Source organism: Cajanus cajan, chromosome 8 (genome assembly GCF_000230855.2).
Source record: "Cajanus cajan strain Asha chromosome 8, NIPB_CcT2T_4, whole genome shotgun sequence".
Taxonomy (NCBI): Eukaryota; Viridiplantae; Streptophyta; class Magnoliopsida; order Fabales; family Fabaceae; genus Cajanus; species Cajanus cajan.
The window spans coordinates 2,423,078-2,443,958 of record NC_138524.1 but is presented as its reverse complement, the minus strand read 5'-3'; the positions used below and the strand labels follow the sequence as shown (position 1 = coordinate 2,443,958).

At 38.4% G+C, this 20,881-nt stretch overlaps 1 protein-coding gene across 1 annotated transcript; it reads left to right on the top strand.

Annotated features, from left to right (window-relative positions):
• Nucleotides 1–1,651: 1,651 nt before the first annotated feature.
• On the top strand, nt 1,652–12,261 carry LOC145950747 (uncharacterized). The gene is made up of 5 exons (XM_083062440.1): nt 1,652–4,095; nt 9,495–9,556; nt 9,608–9,993; nt 10,644–11,474; nt 11,542–12,261. Exons 1-5 carry the CDS (start codon nt 1,652–1,654, stop codon nt 12,259–12,261), a joined length of 4,443 nt encoding a protein of 1,480 aa, XP_082918566.1.
• Nucleotides 12,262–20,881: the final 8,620 nt, after the last annotated feature.

Below are 20,881 nucleotides of genomic sequence, written 5' to 3'. Positions count from 1 at the left end.
AATCAGATTGGCTAATTTTGACTTGAAGCAACACATTAAAAGAGGCAATATATTTTGATCATTTATTTCAATAAAAATTTAAAAACAAATCAGCTATACTCACTTGCTCTAACTTTGATCTGAGATCCTTGATGGTTTTCAAAAGATGAATTATTCAATATTTATGTTTCTCCTTCTCTACAGCAAGTAACTGAGCTTGCAACTTTAAGGATGAATACTCTAAAAAAAATCACAACATTTAATTTGTGCTTAATTTATTTAAAATAAATAAATAAATAAACATTTATTTTAAAATTTTAAATATTTGTATTTAAGAAATTGTTATAGATTTTAAATACATATTTTTAAGTTTTTTATTTTATTAAATTAATTGAATATAAATTATATTTTATCACTTTTTAATAAAGTGAGTGAATGAAATAAATTAACTAAAATTTTAAAATATATTTTAATTAAAAATATTTTTTTTATCAATATAGCGACTAAAAATATTATAATAAACAATAAAATTAAACAAATTAAATCTTATAATAGTTATTTTTTATTACTGCTAAATTAAATATTCTTATTCTTTTACAATAAATTAAAATGAAAAGGTAATAAAATATTTTAATTGATATTTCAAATAAAATATATTAAAATATTATAATCAAAAGAAATCCAGTATTAAATTAAAAGATTATAAAAATCATAACTAAATTTATAATAAATAATTTCATATTAAATATTTGTATCAAATAAATTATTACAGATTTTAGATTTGATTTATTATATTTTATAATTAAAAGATATTTAATATTAAATTAAAAGATATCTAATATAATGTTGAGGATTTTTCAAAGTTTAGAAAAGATATTATATTATGTATATATATTACTTTTAATATTTTACAAAGAAATTAAAGTGGCACAGCGGTACCATGCGTGGCCCATAAACTCCATGTCCATAGTTCGAATCCTAGCTTTGTCATTTTAATAAAAATTGCCACATCAATTGACATTTGAATGATAAAAAAAAAAAAAAAGTTTTAGCTACCGATTTTAATTCGGTCGCTAAAATATTCAAAAGTTTAGGATTAGCGACCGAAATAAAATCGGTCGCAATTTTTTTTGATATTTATTCAAATTTGGTCGCTAATTCCGTCGCAGATCATGCTTTCATAAAACACAATTAAATAGCGACCGATTTAGCGACCGATTTGCTCGCTACCATCCAAATCCGTCGCTAATTCGGTCGCAAAATAGCGACCGAAAATTTTTGGTTGCTAAATCGGTCGCTATTTTAATCAGTCGCTAATTCGGTCGCAAAATTGCGACCGAAAATATTCGGTCGCTAATTCGGTCGCAAAATAGCGACCGAAAAATTTCGGTCGCTAATTTCGGTCGCTATTTAGTATTTTTCTTGTAGTGGTATAAATAGCTCAGGTCAAAAGGTAACGTCATTGTTCATTAATTACCCTAGATTTCTGTGCCCGTGCTGACTTGAGCGTTGGAGTGCCTTTTACAGGTACAAACCTTTTCACTCATATTGGATTGGAGCGTTCGTTCGGCCTTCAGAACACAGGAAGACTATTGGTGTATCCTTATACAGGTACATTTGGCGCCCACCGTGGGGCCGAACGAAGTTGGTTGGAAGTTTGTTGAGAAGAACGATGCCGATAACTAGGAGAACAAACACGCAAGATCGTCCCATTGAGGAGCATGTGGAAGTGGTGGATGAAACTGATCTCTCTGAAACAGTGCGTTTGCTGAAACAAGAAATGGAATTAATGAAACAACAAAGAGAGAAGGATGCAAGAGAGCTTTCGGCCTTGAGGGCTGAGAATGAAGCGTTGAAAAGTCAGGATACAACATGGAAACCTACTTATGTTACTAACACACAAACTCAGGGATCGTACCAGTCTCATGCGGTACATACGTCGGCTCCTCATGCTTCGGCAGTAGCCCCTGAGAAGTTTCCTTCAGCTTTACCCACTGTGGGTCGTCCGGCAGATATGACCACTGTCGGACCACACCGGCATCCTTTTACCCCTTCCATTATGCAACTCCCTTTAATGGATAATTGGAAGGCTTTGCCCATTGACAAATATGATGGTATTACTGATCCTGATGAGCATTTAGATGTTTTTCTGACACAGGTAACCTTGAGTACAACAGATGATGCTGCGTTGTGTAGGATTTTTCCCACGTCTCTTAAGGGCAGAGCTCTCAGTTGGTTCACTCGTCTCCCACCCAATTCCATTGACTCGTTCAACACATTGTCTTCACAATTTACTATTCAATTTGCGACAAGTCGCCCTCATAGTCTAACATCTTTGTCTCTGGTTGGTATCAGGCAGGATAAGAAGGAGTCTCTTCGGACATTTATGGATCGGTTTAATAAGGATACGTTGGAAATTCGAGATCTTAATCCTGCTGTTGCATTGCATCATCTCACAACCGCATTAAAACCAGGACCGTTCGTTAATAGTATCTGTAAAAAACCTCCTTTGGACATGAATGATTTAAGAAGAAGGGCTGATAAATATATGCAGATGGAGGAATTGGCAGAATATCGTAGTCAGGCCCGAGCTGAATCTTCTGGCAAGGTAGACAAGCAGATAGAACAACCATACAGGGGGCGAGGGAAGGAGATATCTCTTCGGGATCGGCCTAGTCGGGGTCCAAAATACACTCAATACACTCCACTCAACACTAGTCGTTCGGTAGTACTTGAACAAGCTTTGGCTTCCGAAGTGTTAACAATTCCGAAGAGAGCATCCACTCCACCACGGGCTGATACTAGTAAATCTTGCCGATATCATCGTAATCGGGGACACTCAACTGATGAATGTGCGGCCCTTAAAGACAAAATTGAAGATTTGATTAAGCAGGGTAAGTTGCATAACTTTGTGGACAGGTCAGGTTCGTCCCAAACTCGCACATATCAACCCAAATATCAAGATCGGTACAGGCAAGACCGTTCCGATAAAACCTCTGATAGAGCTCGGCGTGAAAGAAGTAGATCACGCGAACAAAAAGATGACTCGGCACCTTCGCATAGGAGAGTCATTAATACTATTGCAGGGGGATTTGCGGGTGGAGGCACAACTTCTTCGGCTCAGAAGAGGCATCTTCGAGCCATCCGATCGGTAAATTCCATTCATGGACAGCCTTCTCGGCGGTTACCAACAATAACATTCACCGATGCTGACTTCAAAGGCATTGATCCAGAGCAGGACGATCCGATGGTTATTAGTGTAGAAATACACAATTGCATCGTCAAGAAAACATTGATCGACCAGGGCAGTTCGGCGGATATATTATATTGGAACACATTCAAGCAGTTGGGTATTTCTGAAAAAGAATTGCTCCCTTATGATGATCCGTTGGTCGGCTTTGCAGGAGAAAGAGTCAGTACCAGGGGATATATAAAACTTTTCACACGATTTTGTTTTGATGAAAAGGAAAGTAGAGAGGTTCAAGTGAAGTATATTGTGGTTGATGCTAACACTTCGTATAATATTCTCCTCGGCAGACCATCTTTAAATGCATTAGGGGCCATTGTCTCAACGCCACATTTGGCAATGAAGTTTCCGTCTGAAAAAGGAAATGTAATTACAATTCATGCCGATCAAAAGGCTGCTAGGGAGTGTTATTATGCTAGTCTACGTGTCGAACCGATGGAAGAAAGGAAATCGAAATCAAAAAGAACACACGACGTGAATGTTTCGGCATTAGTAGAGCAGCAAGTATGGGATCTTGATCCAAGAATGAACAACGAAGAGCGTGTGGAGCCAGTAGAGTCAAAAGTACATTTCCAGATAGGTGCATATCCTGACCAGGTTACGTACATCGGTGCCGATATGAATGAGGAACACTGTTCGGCCCTATGTAGGGTTATAATGGAAAATAAAGATCTTTTCGCATGGACGCCTTTCGACATGCCTGGAGTGGATCCCAAGGTCATGTGTTATAAGTTATCAATTTGTGCCGAGGCTAAACCAATTGCGCAACGTAAAAGGAAGATGGGGACAGAAAGAAAGCTTGTAGTTGAAATGGAGGTTGCTAAGTTACTTGATGCCGGATTTATTCGGGAAGTCCACTACACTACTTGGTTGGCGAATGTGGTGATGGTTGTTAAGTCTCAATTTTACATCTTTTTGGATGAGACTTATTAAACAAATTCCGGTCATCCTCTGAACCATTGCAATATAATTGTTCTCTTTTTGGTTCATTTTGTGTGCAGATATAACTAACCCAAATTTAGCTAACAATACCTTAATACATCTCATTTTTGTGCAGGTATTGAGCTAGAGACTTGAGGATTGAAGACCCATAGGATTGGAAACCAAAGAGGCTAAGGAGCAGAGAAGAGGTGTTGCGCCGGGCGCAATAAGACCTGCGCCGGGCGAGCAAAGCAGAGTATTTCGTCTCTGGAAGCCAATGCGCGGGGCGCAATATGAATTGCGCCGGGCGCGTGTCTTAAGGCAGAAAGTTTGTTGGGAAGGCTTCGCGCCGGGCGCCAAGACTTACGCGCCGGGCGCGGAACCCTAATCTGATCTCCCAGGCCCGTATTTGAAGCCATTTTCGGGGGAGAAACCTCTATTCTCACATTGGGCGCCTCCAGGAGCTGCGGAAGGGATTCCCAGGGCTTGGGATCGTCCGTGTGCGGATCTTTCCTTCGGTTCTTCACTTCCTCTTCCATCTCTATTTTGTATTTGCCCTCTTTGTTGAGTGGTTTCACCCATTTTGTGGGGTTAGATGTAACCAACGTACTCTATTGTAATCTTTACGGTTTTAATGATATATATACATGTTGTTTTATTCTTTGTTGTGTTTGTTTCTATTCTTAATGCTTGCTTTGGATTGATCACCCTTTGCATGATTTAAGGTTCCATGGGTATTGGAAAATAACCTTTGAAACTAGTTCTGAAACATATGCCTAGTGGTGATTGTATCTAGGGATAGAGCTTGACCCATTAGTAGTCTTAAACCCTAGCCCGTAATGCGGGTGTAGATATTGGGTACTCAAGGGATTGATATTCAATATCCGCACCTAGGGTCTTTCTCTAAGGGATTAGGTTTGAGTAAACTTATGGGTTGATTAAGCAATGAATTTAACAAGAGATTAAGGATACATTAGTGTTACGTTTGGTGAAATCTGACCCCCACAACCTCACAATACCACAATACCATTCCTTACCTTTTCCACTCACAAAACAATATTTATTTACAGCTTTCATTCCAATAGTCACAACTTTGAATTCACTGCACAAACTATGAAATTGGAATTATTCTTTAGTCACGAATAGTCAATAAATGCTTATATTACCTTCTAATCCCTGTGGATACGATATTTTTACTACTTGAACGGCCGGTATACTTGCCGTGTTTGAGACCGTTGATAGAATTAAACGAATTTACAAATATTAACAAAAGTGTTTCAACGGAAATCTCAACAAGTTTTTGGCGCCGTTGCCGGGGATTAGAATGGCGATTTAGTATTTGTAGCTATTTGTGACTTATTCTTTGTTTTTATTGTTATTTTTATTTGTGTGTTGGTAATGAATTGTTGAAGCTAACCTGTGCGCTCTAGTCCTCTGCTTTCTCTTGTATGCAAGGAACTGTGAAGTAGATTGACCAATTCCTCTGAGCAGTTGCTGAGCAATCCTCAGATTGAGCACAAAGCAAGGAGGAACAAGAGCAACAGGAGGAGAAGGTGAGTAGAGCACTTCAAGTTGGTCACCGTCAGGCTCGGGACAGTAAACAAGCGCTTCCTGGGAGGCAACCCAGAGATCTGAACTGTGTTTTAGATTTTTGTTGCATGTTGTTCTGTGTTATAAGTGTTGTTTTGTATTATGTGTTGTGTTTTGTGTTATATGTTTTGTGGTATATGTTGTTTGTGTTATGTGTTAGTTGTTAGAATCATGTTTGAATGGGTAAATATAGGGTACATTTTGTTTGGAATGTGAGGAATGAGGCAATTCTGTGTCTAGGTGGAAATAAGGCCTGATCCTAATTTAAAACCTGGGCAAATTGACCTTTTAAAGTGACTACGCGCCGGGCGTGACTCTTTTGCGCCCGGCCTAGTACTCAATTTTTGGTCTCTGGAACCACCACGCCGGGCGCGTTTAATGCATGCCCGGCGCGATATCAGATTTTGGACCTCGTTGAGTTTTACTGATATGAAGCCCGGCGCATCTGTTTTGCGCCCGGCGCAAAAGCATTCCTGATACCTTGTATTTAACTATTTTTCATTCATGTTTCTTTGTATTCTGTTTGTGTTGCATTGTCTTAGTCCATTTCTATGTACATGCATTTTGTGCTTAATTTTGGTCTAAGGATATTCTCCATTGTGTTATAGTCGCTTGGTCATCACTATGTATACATTTTTGTGCTCACCATTCTTTTTCATGCTTATACTCCGCGACCACTCTTGGTTTCTAGGACTTTCAGGCATATACTGGTTGGCCTGGGGACCAGGCTCCTAAGTTTGGGGGAGTGGAGCTGCTGATGCAGACGGAGCCGTTGATGGTGGAGCAGCCCCTAAAGATGATGATGACCAGACCCCATAGATGGAAGCAGATGGAGCTCACCTTAGTTTGCCTTTGTTTCTTGCAATTTATTTTTCTGTCTTTTATTTTCAGTATTTTAACTATTTTTATATCTATCTCTTTTGGTGATTACTCTGTTGGTTCTTTTTGTGAATAGTCTGCCTTAGCATGGTTTTTAATCTTGTTGATACTTGTTTTGCTTGTGGTCGATTCTGGATTATAGTTTGCTTGATGTTTATGGTGTGTGTACCTTAGACATTTTCAAGTCACATTAGATCTTTAGTTCATGACTAGTTGCATACGGGTTTCAATGTTGATCATAGAACTGAGCTGAGTTTGATAGTTTGTGGATGCATAGCCGGGTGAGGTTTGAGCCTAAATACCTATGAGTGAACTACGCTTAGGTTGCATGATAGACTTTGCTTGAGTTTCCCTGGTGGTGTGCTTATGTTGTGCACTTATATGATCAAGGCATTCACATTTCCATCTTTTGTTAACCATCTAAGCCAAAAAGCCATCTCCACTCTTCACTTGACCCATACCTTTCTAAGCCTAAACACCACACCTTCCACTTGTCCTAAACCATGAAAAATTAACCATAACCCTTGCTTTGGTTAAGAGAGCAAACTGATGACATCAAATAAGTTTGGGGGAGTTGAAGAATGGGAAATTTTGGGAAGAAGAAAGTATGTGGTCAGCCATTACAAAACAAAATAAATAAATAAAAAAAAAAAAAAGAGAAAAACAAAGCAAAACAAAAACAAAAATATTAAGATGCAAAAATGTAAATATGCATCTCATAAAGGCTAATGGCTTGGATCCGGTTAGGGGCATGTGCTTAATTGTTGTAATGGGGTATGGAGAGGGACATCATTGAAAAATCTTATTTGCTCTCTTAAGCTATAGCACCTTCAATCCTTGAAAAACCATAAAACTGCTACCGCTTGACCCTGCTTGACCCAGATTGCCCTAATAAAGACCTTGTGATAAGTGTCTGCATTTGTTTTACCACTGGTTTCATTTGGAAATGAAGAGCAAAGTTGAATTATGTGGCGTGAGTAGTAGACTAGAGAGAAACACTCACCCTGATACACTAGTGTGCATAGAGAGAAACATTTTCCTAGTGAGGATGCTTACACAGATAGTCATTACTCTTCTCAGCTCTTTGATCTCTTTTGAAACCTTTGTTTACACCTTGTCATGTTCTTTTGCAATAATTGTGACTGGAGATCCATCTTAGGTTCATGCTTGCGAAAAGAAAATACAAGTGAACTGGGATGTAGAATATGACACACTTGCACTGCTTGTTATCTGCTAGATTAATGACCTTTTGCTTGAGGACAAGCAAGGTTCTAAGTTTGGGGGAGTTGTTAAGTCTCAATTTTACATCTTTTTGGATGAGACTTATTAAACAAATTCCGGTCATCCTCTGAACCATTGCAATATAATTGTTCTCTTTTTGGTTCATTTTGTGTGCAGATATAACTAACCCAAATTTAGCTAACAATACCTTAATACATCTCATTTTTGTGCAGGTATTGAGCTAGAGACTTGAGGATTGAAGACCCATAGGATTGGAAACCAAAGAGGCTAAGGAGCAGAGAAGAGGTGTTGCGCCGGGCGCAATAAGACCTGCGCCGGGCGAGCAAAGCAGAGTATTTCGTCTCTGGAAGCCAATGCGCGGGGCGCAATATGAATTGCGCCGGGCGCGTGTCTTAAGGCAGAAAGTTTGTTGGGAAGGCTTCGCGCCGGGCGCCAAGACTTACGCGCCGGGCGCGGAACCCTAATCTGATCTCCCAGGCCCGTATTTGAAGCCATTTTCGGGGGAGAAACCTCTATTCTCACATTGGGCGCCTCCAGGAGCTGCAGAAGGGATTCCCAGGGCTTGGGATCGTCCGTGTGCGGATCTTTCCTTCGGTTCTTCACTTCCTCTTCCATCTCTATTTTGTATTTGCCCTCTTTGTTGAGTGGTTTCACCCATTTTGTGGGGTTAGATGTAACCAACGTACTCTATTGTAATCTTTACGGTTTTAATGATATATATACATGTTGTTTTATTCTTTGTTGTGTTTGTTTCTATTCTTAATGCTTGCTTTGGATTGATCACCCTTTGCATGATTTAAGGTTCCATGGGTATTGGAAAATAACCTTTGAAACTAGTTCTGAAACATATGCCTAGTGGTGATTGTATCTAGGGATAGAGCTTGACCCATTAGTAGTCTTAAACCCTAGCCCGTAATGCGGGTGTAGATATTGGGTACTCAAGGGATTGATATTCAATATCCGCACCTAGGGTCTTTCTCTAAGGGATTAGGTTTGAGTAAACTTATGGGTTGATTAAGCAATGAATTTAACAAGAGATTAAGGATACATTAGTGTTACGTTTGGTGAAATCTGACCCCCACAACCTCACAATACCACAATACCATTCCTTACCTTTTCCACTCACAAAACAATATTTATTTACAGCTTTCATTCCAATAGTCACAACTTTGAATTCACTGCACAAACTATGAAATTGGAATTATTCTTTAGTCACGAATAGTCAATAAATGCTTATATTACCTTCTAATCCCTGTGGATACGATATTTTTACTACTTGAACGGCCGGTATACTTGCCGTGTTTGAGACCGTTGATAGAATTAAACGAATTTACAAATATTAACAAAAGTGTTTCAACGGAAATCTCAACAATGGTAAAAAAGTCGAATGGGAAGTGGAGAATGTGCACTGATTACACAAGTCTCAATAAGGCATGTCCTAAGGATGCCTATCCGCTCCCAAACAGAGATCGATTAGTTGATGGCGCCTCGGGTCATGGAATTTTAACTTTTCTTGATGCTTATTCGGGGTATAACCAAATCCCCATGCATACCCGAGATGATGAAAAAACAGCTTTCATCACTGATTCGGCCAATTACTGTTATCAAGTAATGCCTTTTGGGTTGAAAAACGCAGGGGCAACATATCAGAGATTGATGAACAAAGTTTTTCAGCACCAGATAGGCAGGAACATGGAGGTGTACGTAGATGATATGGTTGTTAAATCCATAAATGTCGGCATGTGCTAGACTTATCAGAGGCATTCCAGCAGTTACGCAAGTATGATATGAGACTCAACCCGGAGAAGTGCGTGTTTGGAGTGTCTGGGGGAAAGTTCCTCGGCTTTATGCTGTCGGCAAGGGGTATTGAAGCTAATCCCGACAAATGTATGGCAATCATCAACATGATAAGTCCTCAAAGCCTTAAACAGGTTCAGCAGTTAACAGGTCGGCTTACAGCGTTGTCACGATTCCTCCCTTGTTTGGCCGAAATAACCAAACCTATTGTGGCATTGCTGAGAAAATCAAAAAAGTTTGAATGGTCTGACGAATGTGAAGAGGCCTTTCGAACTTTAAAGGAGCGTCTCGGTTCGCCGCCTATACTGTCAAAACCTGACTTGCAGTTACCGATTGTGGTCTACTTGTGTGTCTCTAATGATGCAATAAGTACCGTTCTAGTTCAAGAAAAAGATGGACAACAACCTATTTATTTTATTAGCCGAATGCTACAAGAAGCTGAAACTAGGGATGGCAACGGGGCGGGGCGGGTACGGGTTTCATGATACCCGTCCCCGTCCCCGCAAGTAAAACTCATCCCCATCCCCGTCCCCATACCCGTCGGGTATGGATTTTCATCCCCATCCCCGTCCCCGTCGGGTATCGGGTATACCTGTACCCGTACCCGTACCCGTCAATTTTTTTTTTTTTAAATATTTTTAAAATTTTTTTTTATTATATTATAATTATAATTAGGTTATTTTTTTATCTCGCATTATAATAAATAATCATACGTAAAAAAATATTAAATTTTTTTAATATAATTAAATTAAAAGTGAATATTAAATTAAAAATGAGAACGGGGACGGGTACGGGTACGGGGCGGGTAAGTACATACCCGTACCCGTACCCGTACCCGATTCAATATATCGGGTTTTACCCGTACCCGTACCCGTACCCGGTCAAACCGGGTATTCCCCGTCAAAGTCGGGACGGGTTCAGGTATTACCCACGGGTACGGGTATATTTGCCATCCCTAGTTGAAACGAGGTACCAACTTTTGGAAAAGGTGGCACTAGGCCTTGTCCATACCGCTCGGCGTCTCCGACAGTATTTTCAGAGTCACCACGTTGTTGTTCGAACCAATTGTCCGATATCTAAGGTATTGCGCAAACCAGAATTGGCAGGAAGAATGATGGCTTGGTCGATTGAGTTATCGGAGTTTGACATTGTATTTGAGCCTCGAGGGCCGATCAAGTCTCAATATTTGGCAGATTTTGTCAATGAATTACAGCCAAAGGGCTGTTTTGAGAATGATTTATGGACGATGCATGTGGATGGTTCTTCTAATAACCAAGGCAGTGGAGCTGGTATAATTTTAGAAGGACCTACAGGATTAGTTCTTGAACAGTCGTTACAATTTGCGTTTAAAGCCTCAAATAACCAAGCTGAATATGAAGCACTGCTGGCAGGGTTAAGGTTGGCCCGAGAAATTGGGGTTAGCCGGTTGGAATGCTGGACAGATTCAAAAGTTGTAGCCGAGCAAGTGAATAATAATTTTCAAGTAAAAGATGCGAACTTATTGAAATATTATCACTTGTTTCAAAGAATGCGTGACACATTTGAAGAAGTTCAAGTAAAGCACACGCCCAGAGAGCGTAACGGAAGAGCAAATCAGTTGGCTCGGTTGGCAAGTAGCACTCGAAAACCCGGCCAGCTGAGAACCACGCTACACTTAGACCTTGAAGCTCCAAGTATGGTCACTGCCGAATGTTTGGCAACCGAGAGGTCTAGTCGGACATGGATTACTGATATGGTAGATTATCTTCAACATGGAAGAGTGCCGACTGACTCATTGGCTGCTAGAAAGCTTCGGACTCAGGCTGCTAGGTATACCATGGTGGGTGGAGAGCTATACAGAAGAGGAATCTTCAGTCCCATTGTTGAAGTGTGTTGAGGCCGAACAGGCTGATTATATTCTAAGAGAAATCCATGAAGGCATATGCGGTTTTCACTCGGGAGGAAGAACTTTGGCTGCCAAGGTGCTTCGCGCTGGATACTATTGGCCTACTCTCCAGGATGATTGTTTGAAGTTTGTCAAACATTGCACATCTTGCCAACAACATGGAAACCTCATTCATGCTTCGGCTGAAGAACTTCACGGCATAAGCTCACCGTGGCCATTCGCGATGTGGGGTATGGACATTCTAGGTCCCTTCCCGATCGCCAAAGGACAGTGCAAGTTTCTATTGGTAGCTGGGGATTATTTCACAAAATGGGTCGAGGCCGAGCCACTTGCCAGTATCACAGCTGCCAATGTTCAAAAAATTTTATGGAAAAATATCATTACTCGCTTCGGCATCCCATATGCACTTGTTACTGATAATGGTTTACAGTTCACCGATCAGAAACTTAATCGATTCATCCAGGATCTCGGTATCAAGCACAGGTTTACCTCGGTTGAACACCCGCAAGCTAATGGGCAGGCCGAAGCAGCAAACAAAGTAATACTTGGCGAACTGAAGAAACGGTTGGGGGATGCTAAGGGAGCTTGGGCGGAAGAGTTGTTAGAGGTTCTATGGGCTTACCGGTGCACGCCCCAGTCCACGACTAAAGAAACACCATTTCGGCTAACATACGGTACCGACGCCATGATACCTGTGGAGGTCGGAGAACCATCTTTTTGAAGAATACATTTTGATGAAAATACCAATGATATGTCTCTCCGAGCGGAAGTGGATATGGTGAACGAGGTTCGTCTCAGAGCAGAAATCACAGCTGAAGCTTGCAAACAGAGGATGGCTCGTAGATTTAATTCTAATCTTATCAGAAGAAGTTTTAAAGAAGGCGATCTGGTATGGAGAGCACAAGGATCGGCGAGGCGTAATCCGAAAGAAGGAAAGTTGGCTGCTAATTGGGATGGCCCATTTCGGGTCCGGCATAGCTTGGAAAACGGTGCATATAAATTGGAAGAACTTTCGGGCAAGGTCATTCCGAGAACTTGGAACGCATCTCATTTGAAGACATATTATAGCTAGTATATGTTGTAACAATATCTTGTGTAAATAGATGGTGTACTCTTTTCCTTGATCGGTCTTTTCTCCCCTTATAAAAAAGTGAAAAGGGGTTTTGGCCGATGAGGTTTTTAATGAGGCACCTGTTAATGAAATCTATTCAGTTCTTCCATTCTCATGGCTCAATTTTCGATTCTTCGCTACTCAATCAACGCAACAGGCTTCCCTCCCGAGTTGTTCAACTCGGCCAAGGATGTGCCTTAAAAAGTATCGTAACAGGCTTCCCTCCCGAGTTGTTCAACTCGGCCAAGGATGTGCCTTAAAAACTATCGTAACAGGCTTCCCTCCCAAGTTGTTCAACTCGGCCAAGGATGTGCCTTAAAAAGTCTTGAAACAGGCTTCCCTCCCGAGTTGTTCAACTCGGTCAAGGATGTGCCTTAAAAAGTCTTGTAACAGGCTTCCCTCCCGAGTTGTTCAACTCGGCCAAGGATGTGCCTTGAAAAGTCTTGCAACAGGCTTCCCTCCCGAGTCATTCAACTCGGCCAAGGATGTGCCCTAAAAAATATATGTATATTGTAACACGCTTTCCCCACAAAGTACAAACCGAAGCATATCAGTTCGGTTTTATCAAAAGAACAAGTACAAGCCGAAACAAGTCAATTCGGTTTTATCAAAAAAGACATACAAACCGAAGCATAATAGTTCGGTTTTATCAAAAAAGATGTACAGGCCGAAGCGTATCAGTTCGGTTTTATCAAAAAAGGTGTACAAACCGAAGCATATCAGTTCGGTTTTATTCAAAAAAGTGTTACCAGCCGAAGCTTATCAGTTCTGTTTGACCAAAAATGAGTTCCAAACCGAAGCATATCAGTTCAGTTTTATCAAAAACACACGCCGAATCAAGTCAGTTCAGGTTTTATTTAAAGAACATATTTCCGGTATATATCTCTTTGGTTTTATTAAAGCGAAATTCGAAACAAACTCGTTCATTTTTATGTACGCATACAAATGGTTACCCATTCGGTTCTAGATACGAATGCAAGTGGTTAATCTATTCGGCTTTGTGTAAGAATTCAAGAAGTGTATCTTTTTAGTATTTGTTAATAATTAACGAATAATAATTCAAGGCAAACTGCTTAAGAAAAACGATTTCATTCAAAAGAAGAAGGCTCTATCGACCTTCAAATTACAAATAAAGCATTTCTATTACAAAAGAAAAATAATTACTCTTCCGGCGTTCGGGTGGACTCAACTCCCATAACGGTATCAGGATTTCCCTCGGTATCGTTAGTAGGGACAGGGTTCTCCTCATCCAGTGTATCTTCCTCGGAGGTCTCGACACCATCTTCTACTTGGGGGGCAGTGTTAGGATTATCATCATCCAGTTCGGCTCCTTCAGGCATATCGGCAAAAGACATCAAGGACCCTTGATAGAAATCCTGAGTCATGTCAAACTCAAAACCTTCTTCAAATTGACCGAAATGCTTAGCCTGACGAACGACCTGTTTGAATCCAGCCTCATGTTGAGCAATGATTTTTTCTTTAGCTTGCTCTTTGAGGGTGTCATATGCAGCCTTAGCCTCCTCCAGTCGGCGATGCCCCTCATTAGTTATTTTTTGAAGTTCCAGACGAAGGGTATCATTGTCACGCCGAACAGCATCTAACTCGGCAGCAAGATCCCTATTCTTGGCAATCACCTCTTCATTGACTGAAATTGCTTCAGCTGCAGTTTTTTCGGCCTCCTCAAGATTTTGTTTCAAAGTTTGGACCTCACCGAGAGGTTCCATGGCGAGGTGATGAGCCAGAGCTAAAGAGCGTGTCTGTACCTCGCAAAATAATCTCCACTTTGTTCTCACATCCAAAGATGATAAAAATTCTTGCCCAAATGGAGAGACAAGATCAGACTGAATCACCGATTCGGAGGGAGTATCCTCGCTCAGAAATGACCAAGATATCAATGGAGGAGGCACCACAATAATGGTTCGGTTCGGAGAAGACTCGGGCATTGACTTAGCCTTCTTGGATCGCTCCGGTTGATCGTCAGAGCCCTTCTTTTTCTTGTGTTCTCGAGCGACTTCCTTCCCCTTTTTGCCCTTCTTTTTGCGTTCCGGAGGAGGGGGCAATCGGTTATCAGTGTTGGGACGGGGGGAAGATGCAACAGTCGAAATGCCGATTTCCCCCGACTGCCGAGCCTCCTTCACTCTTGCAGCAAGAAGATGTCGAATATTCAGGTCATCAGCACCACTCTTAACCATGATTCCTACAAGAAAAGTTAAGTAAACATAAATAGGAATTATGATGATAAAGGTGAGAGGACAGACAGCATACCAATTAGGTCGGCCCACCAACGAGGAGACACTATCAAATTGATAAGAGACCTAGTTGGCAAACGCTGAGGAAGGCGCATTAATAATTTTAAGTCTATTCGTTCTTCGGCTGTCAGCATCTTTTTCGGCACTACATCGTAGGGCCGAGGGGTACGGGTCCAGTATAAAGGGAATAGGCTCTTCCCATCATCATCAAAAAAGAAGCGTCGCCCGTTCGGCCGTATGGTCACTCGGAAAAATCCAGCCTTGAAATTCTTATACGATGAAGTAAAACTATCCAACAAAAGCCGATCGCTTACTCGGCTTAGGGAGTGCCATTTCGCCAAAATAGTCGGTCGGGACGAATAGAAGTATAGAAAAAGAAGTGGAGAAGGTTTAATATGGAGACATTTGCACAGGTGTTTGAAGCCCTGTAGTTGCGCCCAGCTGTTAGGATGCAATTGAGTAGGGGCCACGTTCAACACTCTCAGCACTCCTATAGTAAACTCGTCAAATGGCAATTTGACTTTGAGATCCCGAAGAAGACAGTCATATATGTAGAATGATTCCATCTTTCCACCACTTTGATCAAGGCAGACCATGTCAGGGTTTGGAAAGGCATTATTTCGGCATGACCGAATCCCAATCGGGTAGGGATTTTCGTTGGTATCAAAGTTCAGACAGTTTGTGTAATCTAGAAGATTAGTAATCATCTGCGTATCTTGATACCGAGAACAATAAGAAGTGACTTTCCCGTTCACCCATTCGTATCCAGGCACATCGGAGGGGCCGTATCGTTGACGGGTTGCTACTCGAGTTGTTTTTTCTTCGACTTCTTCACTTCCACTAGTAGAAGTTCCTTCTGAAGAACCGTTGCCTTCATCTAGTATTTCGGCATCAATAGGGGACTGAGTCAATTTGGAGTGGCTTGATCTACTGGACGAGGACCCCTCGGAGGACGATGACCGAGAGCTGTCAGCCGAAGAACTTGAAGTATCAACCATGGTAATAAAAACTTACCAATCTCTTCACAAAAGCACGAGGGACAAGCGGATCGGCTCCTAAGCGCTCGGATTAGCACAACTCGGATTAGAATAATGCGTGCGAATGGCCCTATAGTTTAACCTATTTATAGATTTGAAGGAAAGCGGGAAATTTTAAAAGTGTTGAAAACTTATAACCGTTTGATTTCCGAGATCCAACGGTTATAAACGCGCGCCTCTTCATCTTACCCTAACCGCCATCTCCATTTTACCCTTAAAGAAAAATCCATTTTTCCTTCAAGGCTGGGGGGCAGTGTACGGGTAGGGATGTTTAGCCACCTTCTTATCGGTCGCCGAAAGGCCGAATCAGGTGGCCGATTGCCAATCGGTTACCTGGTTCGGCTCATCCCTATTAGTTATCGTTAATAAACCATCAAAGGTTAATTAGCTGATTAAGAAGTATTACCTAGCACGGTAATTTTTTACAGGGCCCATAAGGTCCAGGGCCCACGAATGTCAGTATAAATAGCTCAGGTCAAAAGGTAACGTCACTGTTCATTAATTACCCTAGATTTCTGTGCCCGTGCTGACTTGAGCGTTGGAGTGCCTTTTGCAGGTACAAACCCTTTCACTCATATTGGATTGGAGCGTTCGTTCGGCCTTCAGAACACAGGAAGACTATTGGTGTATCCTTATACAAGTACATTAAATATATTATTTTAACTTAATATATCAATGCTAACATGTGTACAGTTAATTTATTAAATAAAATAGATACAAAACTTAAATTAAAACATATTTAATTTACTGTGTGTATGTTTTAAAATATATAATTTCATTATGAATATATAATCTAATGTATAAGATATTCTTTATTAATTTTTATTATTATTATTAATACATATTTATTCTAAGAATTTATATATTTAAAAGAATGAATAACGAGTTGACGGGATGACTCAAAATATAATTTAAACCTATTTTAAAAATTATTAATTCTAATTTTAAGATTTTAAATTTGTCAAAATCACTAAGGACCAAATTAGATCGTAAATGGATTAAGTTTTGTACTTTTGTTTATTCTAATTAAAATAATATTTGATTAACGAAAGTTACACATATTCACATCCTATAGGTACAGACTAATATTTAATTATTAACTTAAAAATACTTGTAAATTATATTCATAAAAAAAACCGTCAGAAAGTTAATTAACTTTTAATATTTCTTCAAAATATGGGAGGTAAAATGTCCATAATTCATATGGTTTGCGAATACTATGTTGAAACTTAAACTTGATTGTACATAACATCTTTAGAAAAAAAAAATTGATATTTTAAAAGGAGATATCGAAAACACTAAAATATTTTGTTTAACAAATCAAATTGTTTTATACTTTTTAATTTTATTATCTTTATATTTTGAAATCGCTGTTTTTATCTCTCAAAATAACTAAATCATGGCAGTGGTCCCTTTATATTTTTATTCATCTAAAAAATTAAAATTATTATTTTTAGTTCAAATATATTTTAAACACAAATAAATAATATTGATTCAATATTTTATTTATAAAAAAATTATAAATGTCACTTACTAACGTGGAACTACAGACACTAATTGATGTATGTACTGGATCTTGCATCGAATGAGTTGCTAACTAGTATCACGTGATGACTAACATTTAAAAAATAATGATCATATTTTTGAAAGATGAAAACCAACAAAATAGTATTTTTTACAAATACCCAAATAAAAATATTTATTTTATAAGGATTAAAAATACATTTACACTTTTATTTTAAATTTGTACTCTGTCAAAAGATAAAAATCAATTTAATTCAAATTAAAATTAATTAAACTATATTGAATTTATGTTGATTTTAAATAAAATTGATTAAATTCTTATCCGGAAAAAAAATCAAAGTAGTAAGATTTGATGATTTCCCCCTTCAAAATGAAACCAATATAATATAATATGTGAACACCCTTATCCTAAAATGGGGATTATTGTGGTGGTAAATTATTAGGCGATCAAGGAGTAAAAAGTTTCTTACTCTTTGTTTTAAATACACGAATTGTCAATATTTTATGTAGCTTAATTCATATTTTAAATTAATTTAATATTTATTTTTTAATCTCTATTGAAATAATATATATTTTATTTTTATAACTTTTATAATGACCCGTCAGGTCCTTAACGACACAATTACTAACTTAAAATCATATACCTTCAAATACTACAATAGGTATAATATTGTATGTATATCAAGATGAAATAACTACTCCAATATGTGTAATATAAATACAATAATCATGTATATTATATATATAACTAATGATGTTTGTCAGGCAACTATAACTATCTACAAATGTCTACCAACAGCAGGTAGTCATCAAAACCATCCAACTCCTACATCATTGTATGACCTCTACTACAACACTCCAGTCTTATCCATACTCTACTCTCATATCACGCATGATTATCGCAGTCCAAACCACATGAAAATAAATAAGGGTAAATTAGGAAAAAGAAACAAACACACACACCACGCACACATACACACAGATATATATACACACACACACAATCTAGGAACATCACAACATCATCACATATTTAATAACACAACAACTTAGCATCACAACATACAACACAATTCGACATAGTTTAACTTTTAATCAACACAACAACACATTTCATCACAGTTCAATGCAACACATAAACAACGCAATCATCTCAACATATCATATGCTCAACAATAATTATATGTGTCCTCACACATTTCAACTAGAAGATCTCCTACAACACAAGGTGATCTTTTTAGGCTTGTTAGATCAACAACATATTGGATATAATTCTACAACACAACAACTCAATTTCTCGGATGTCGCCACTTAAATAAAGAAAGTATAGTATTAATGTCAGGATACAACAACTGAGTACAGGCCTATCACAACATTAGCTAGCTTAAGTAAGCCTCCTATGCAATTAGTTCACTATCCTCCAAATACTACAACCTTTCGATACTTGGTTAGAAACTAAGTATCCAACTTTGTATTTACTCGATTGGTTACTTGTAATCAGTATAACTTGACCTGACCCCTATACTATGATCGCTTCATACATGTGTGCCTCGAAATTGCCCACACACAGTACTAATAAAGTCCTAGAGAAGAAACAACACAAAATCTACTTCAAGGGTTAACTTTCGAAGAAGGATTTTCAACAAACTGGGCTCTCGAAGCACTATAATACAATTTCCACACAATGAGATATGCAACTTTCAAAAATACCTCTTATAGTCCTAAGTGGTCAACACAACTCATTATATTTTTAACACAATAACTCAATCAATACACAACTTTTTAACTTATATCACAACTTATTTACAATATTATGATCCACATGCATCTCAACATTTCACAACTCAATCATCACTACTCGTATTCAACTTCCTACTCATCATACATCTCAACGACACATCAACATTATTCATATAGTATCCCAACACAGTTGCACAACTTCACAATATACTACTCGACTCAACTTGCAACTAATAACTCACAACACAATTACCAACAAACAACTTATCAATATTTGATGCACAAAGTTCCTTATCATACAACATCTCTACAACTTATTCATCACCATTTAACCATTGTACAACTCATTCATCAAGCAACCAACTAACTTAATTAGAAAAACAATTTATTTGACTAAGTCCCCATGCCTAGCGCAAAAACTCACGCTTAGCCTCAGCCTTCCAAAGGCATAGCTTAGCTCTCACGCTAAGCGTCAACCTTCTAGAGGCACATCCCACCTCTCAAGCTCAGCGTCAGCCTTCCAAAGGCACATCCCAACACTTACGTTCAGCCTCATATTTCCAGTAGCACTTCCAAATCTTCATGCTTTGCATTCCAAACCCATAAACTCATACATGCAAATGAACAACTCAACCTCTAAATCCTCTCAGCCTATGTAATGATCAAGGCATGCAACCTCAACATCTTCCAACTCTAACAACATATAACTCAGAAATCACAATGAAATGCAACATGATGCATCAACCACAAGTCAAAGAATCATCAACATTCAACTTCACTTCAAGAACAACAAATAAAACCCCCAAATTTCAACATGAACCCCCTTGAATCCATCCCACAACTGTAGATTTCATAGTTCTATCAACATTAAACCTTTAACTGTAGATTCCCTTACTTCGGAATGAAGTGAAACCGAAGATTTCTGAACTACTCCGATGTAGAAGAAGAAGAATGATCGGCTCCGCACAAGTTCAACAACTTAATTTGATGTTTTCACTATCTGGATCACAAAACACCACTTAGAAGAGAAATGGAAAAGAAGAAGAGAAGAATATTGAGAGAAAAAAGTTTACGGACCAGAATTTTTCTCTTTAGAATTTCTATCTTAGATCAAGACCTCACAACTTATAATTTAATTTTATAAAACATTAATTATGTAAATGTTTATATATTAAATATATTTTCCACATAACTATTTTATTCTTTTTTAATTTTTTTAATTAATTGCACATAATATTTTATGATTTTAATGTTGCTTTATTTATACCATTGCACACTTTCATTTGATATACTTATTTTCTTATCCTTTTTAGGGGTCCATTTATGCATTGTCATTGACTTATTGTATCCCACTAGCCACAATTGGAATATAGTGAATGGCCACTTAAAGCATGCCCTCCTTTTTGTGTTTGCTAATCAAGAAAGATTGGTAAATTCTTATATAGATAATGTTATGTTCAATGGAGTAATATATATATATATATATATATATATATATATATATATATATAACAGTTATATTAGTAAAATACTCAAAAATGTTATATAATAAGATTTAAAATAAATATTAATCGTTAAATATAAAATAATAAATTATAAAAAGAAGAAATTAAATAATATTGATATAATTTTTACTAATTAATTGGTTAATAAGTTTTAGATAAATAATTATTTTTAAAT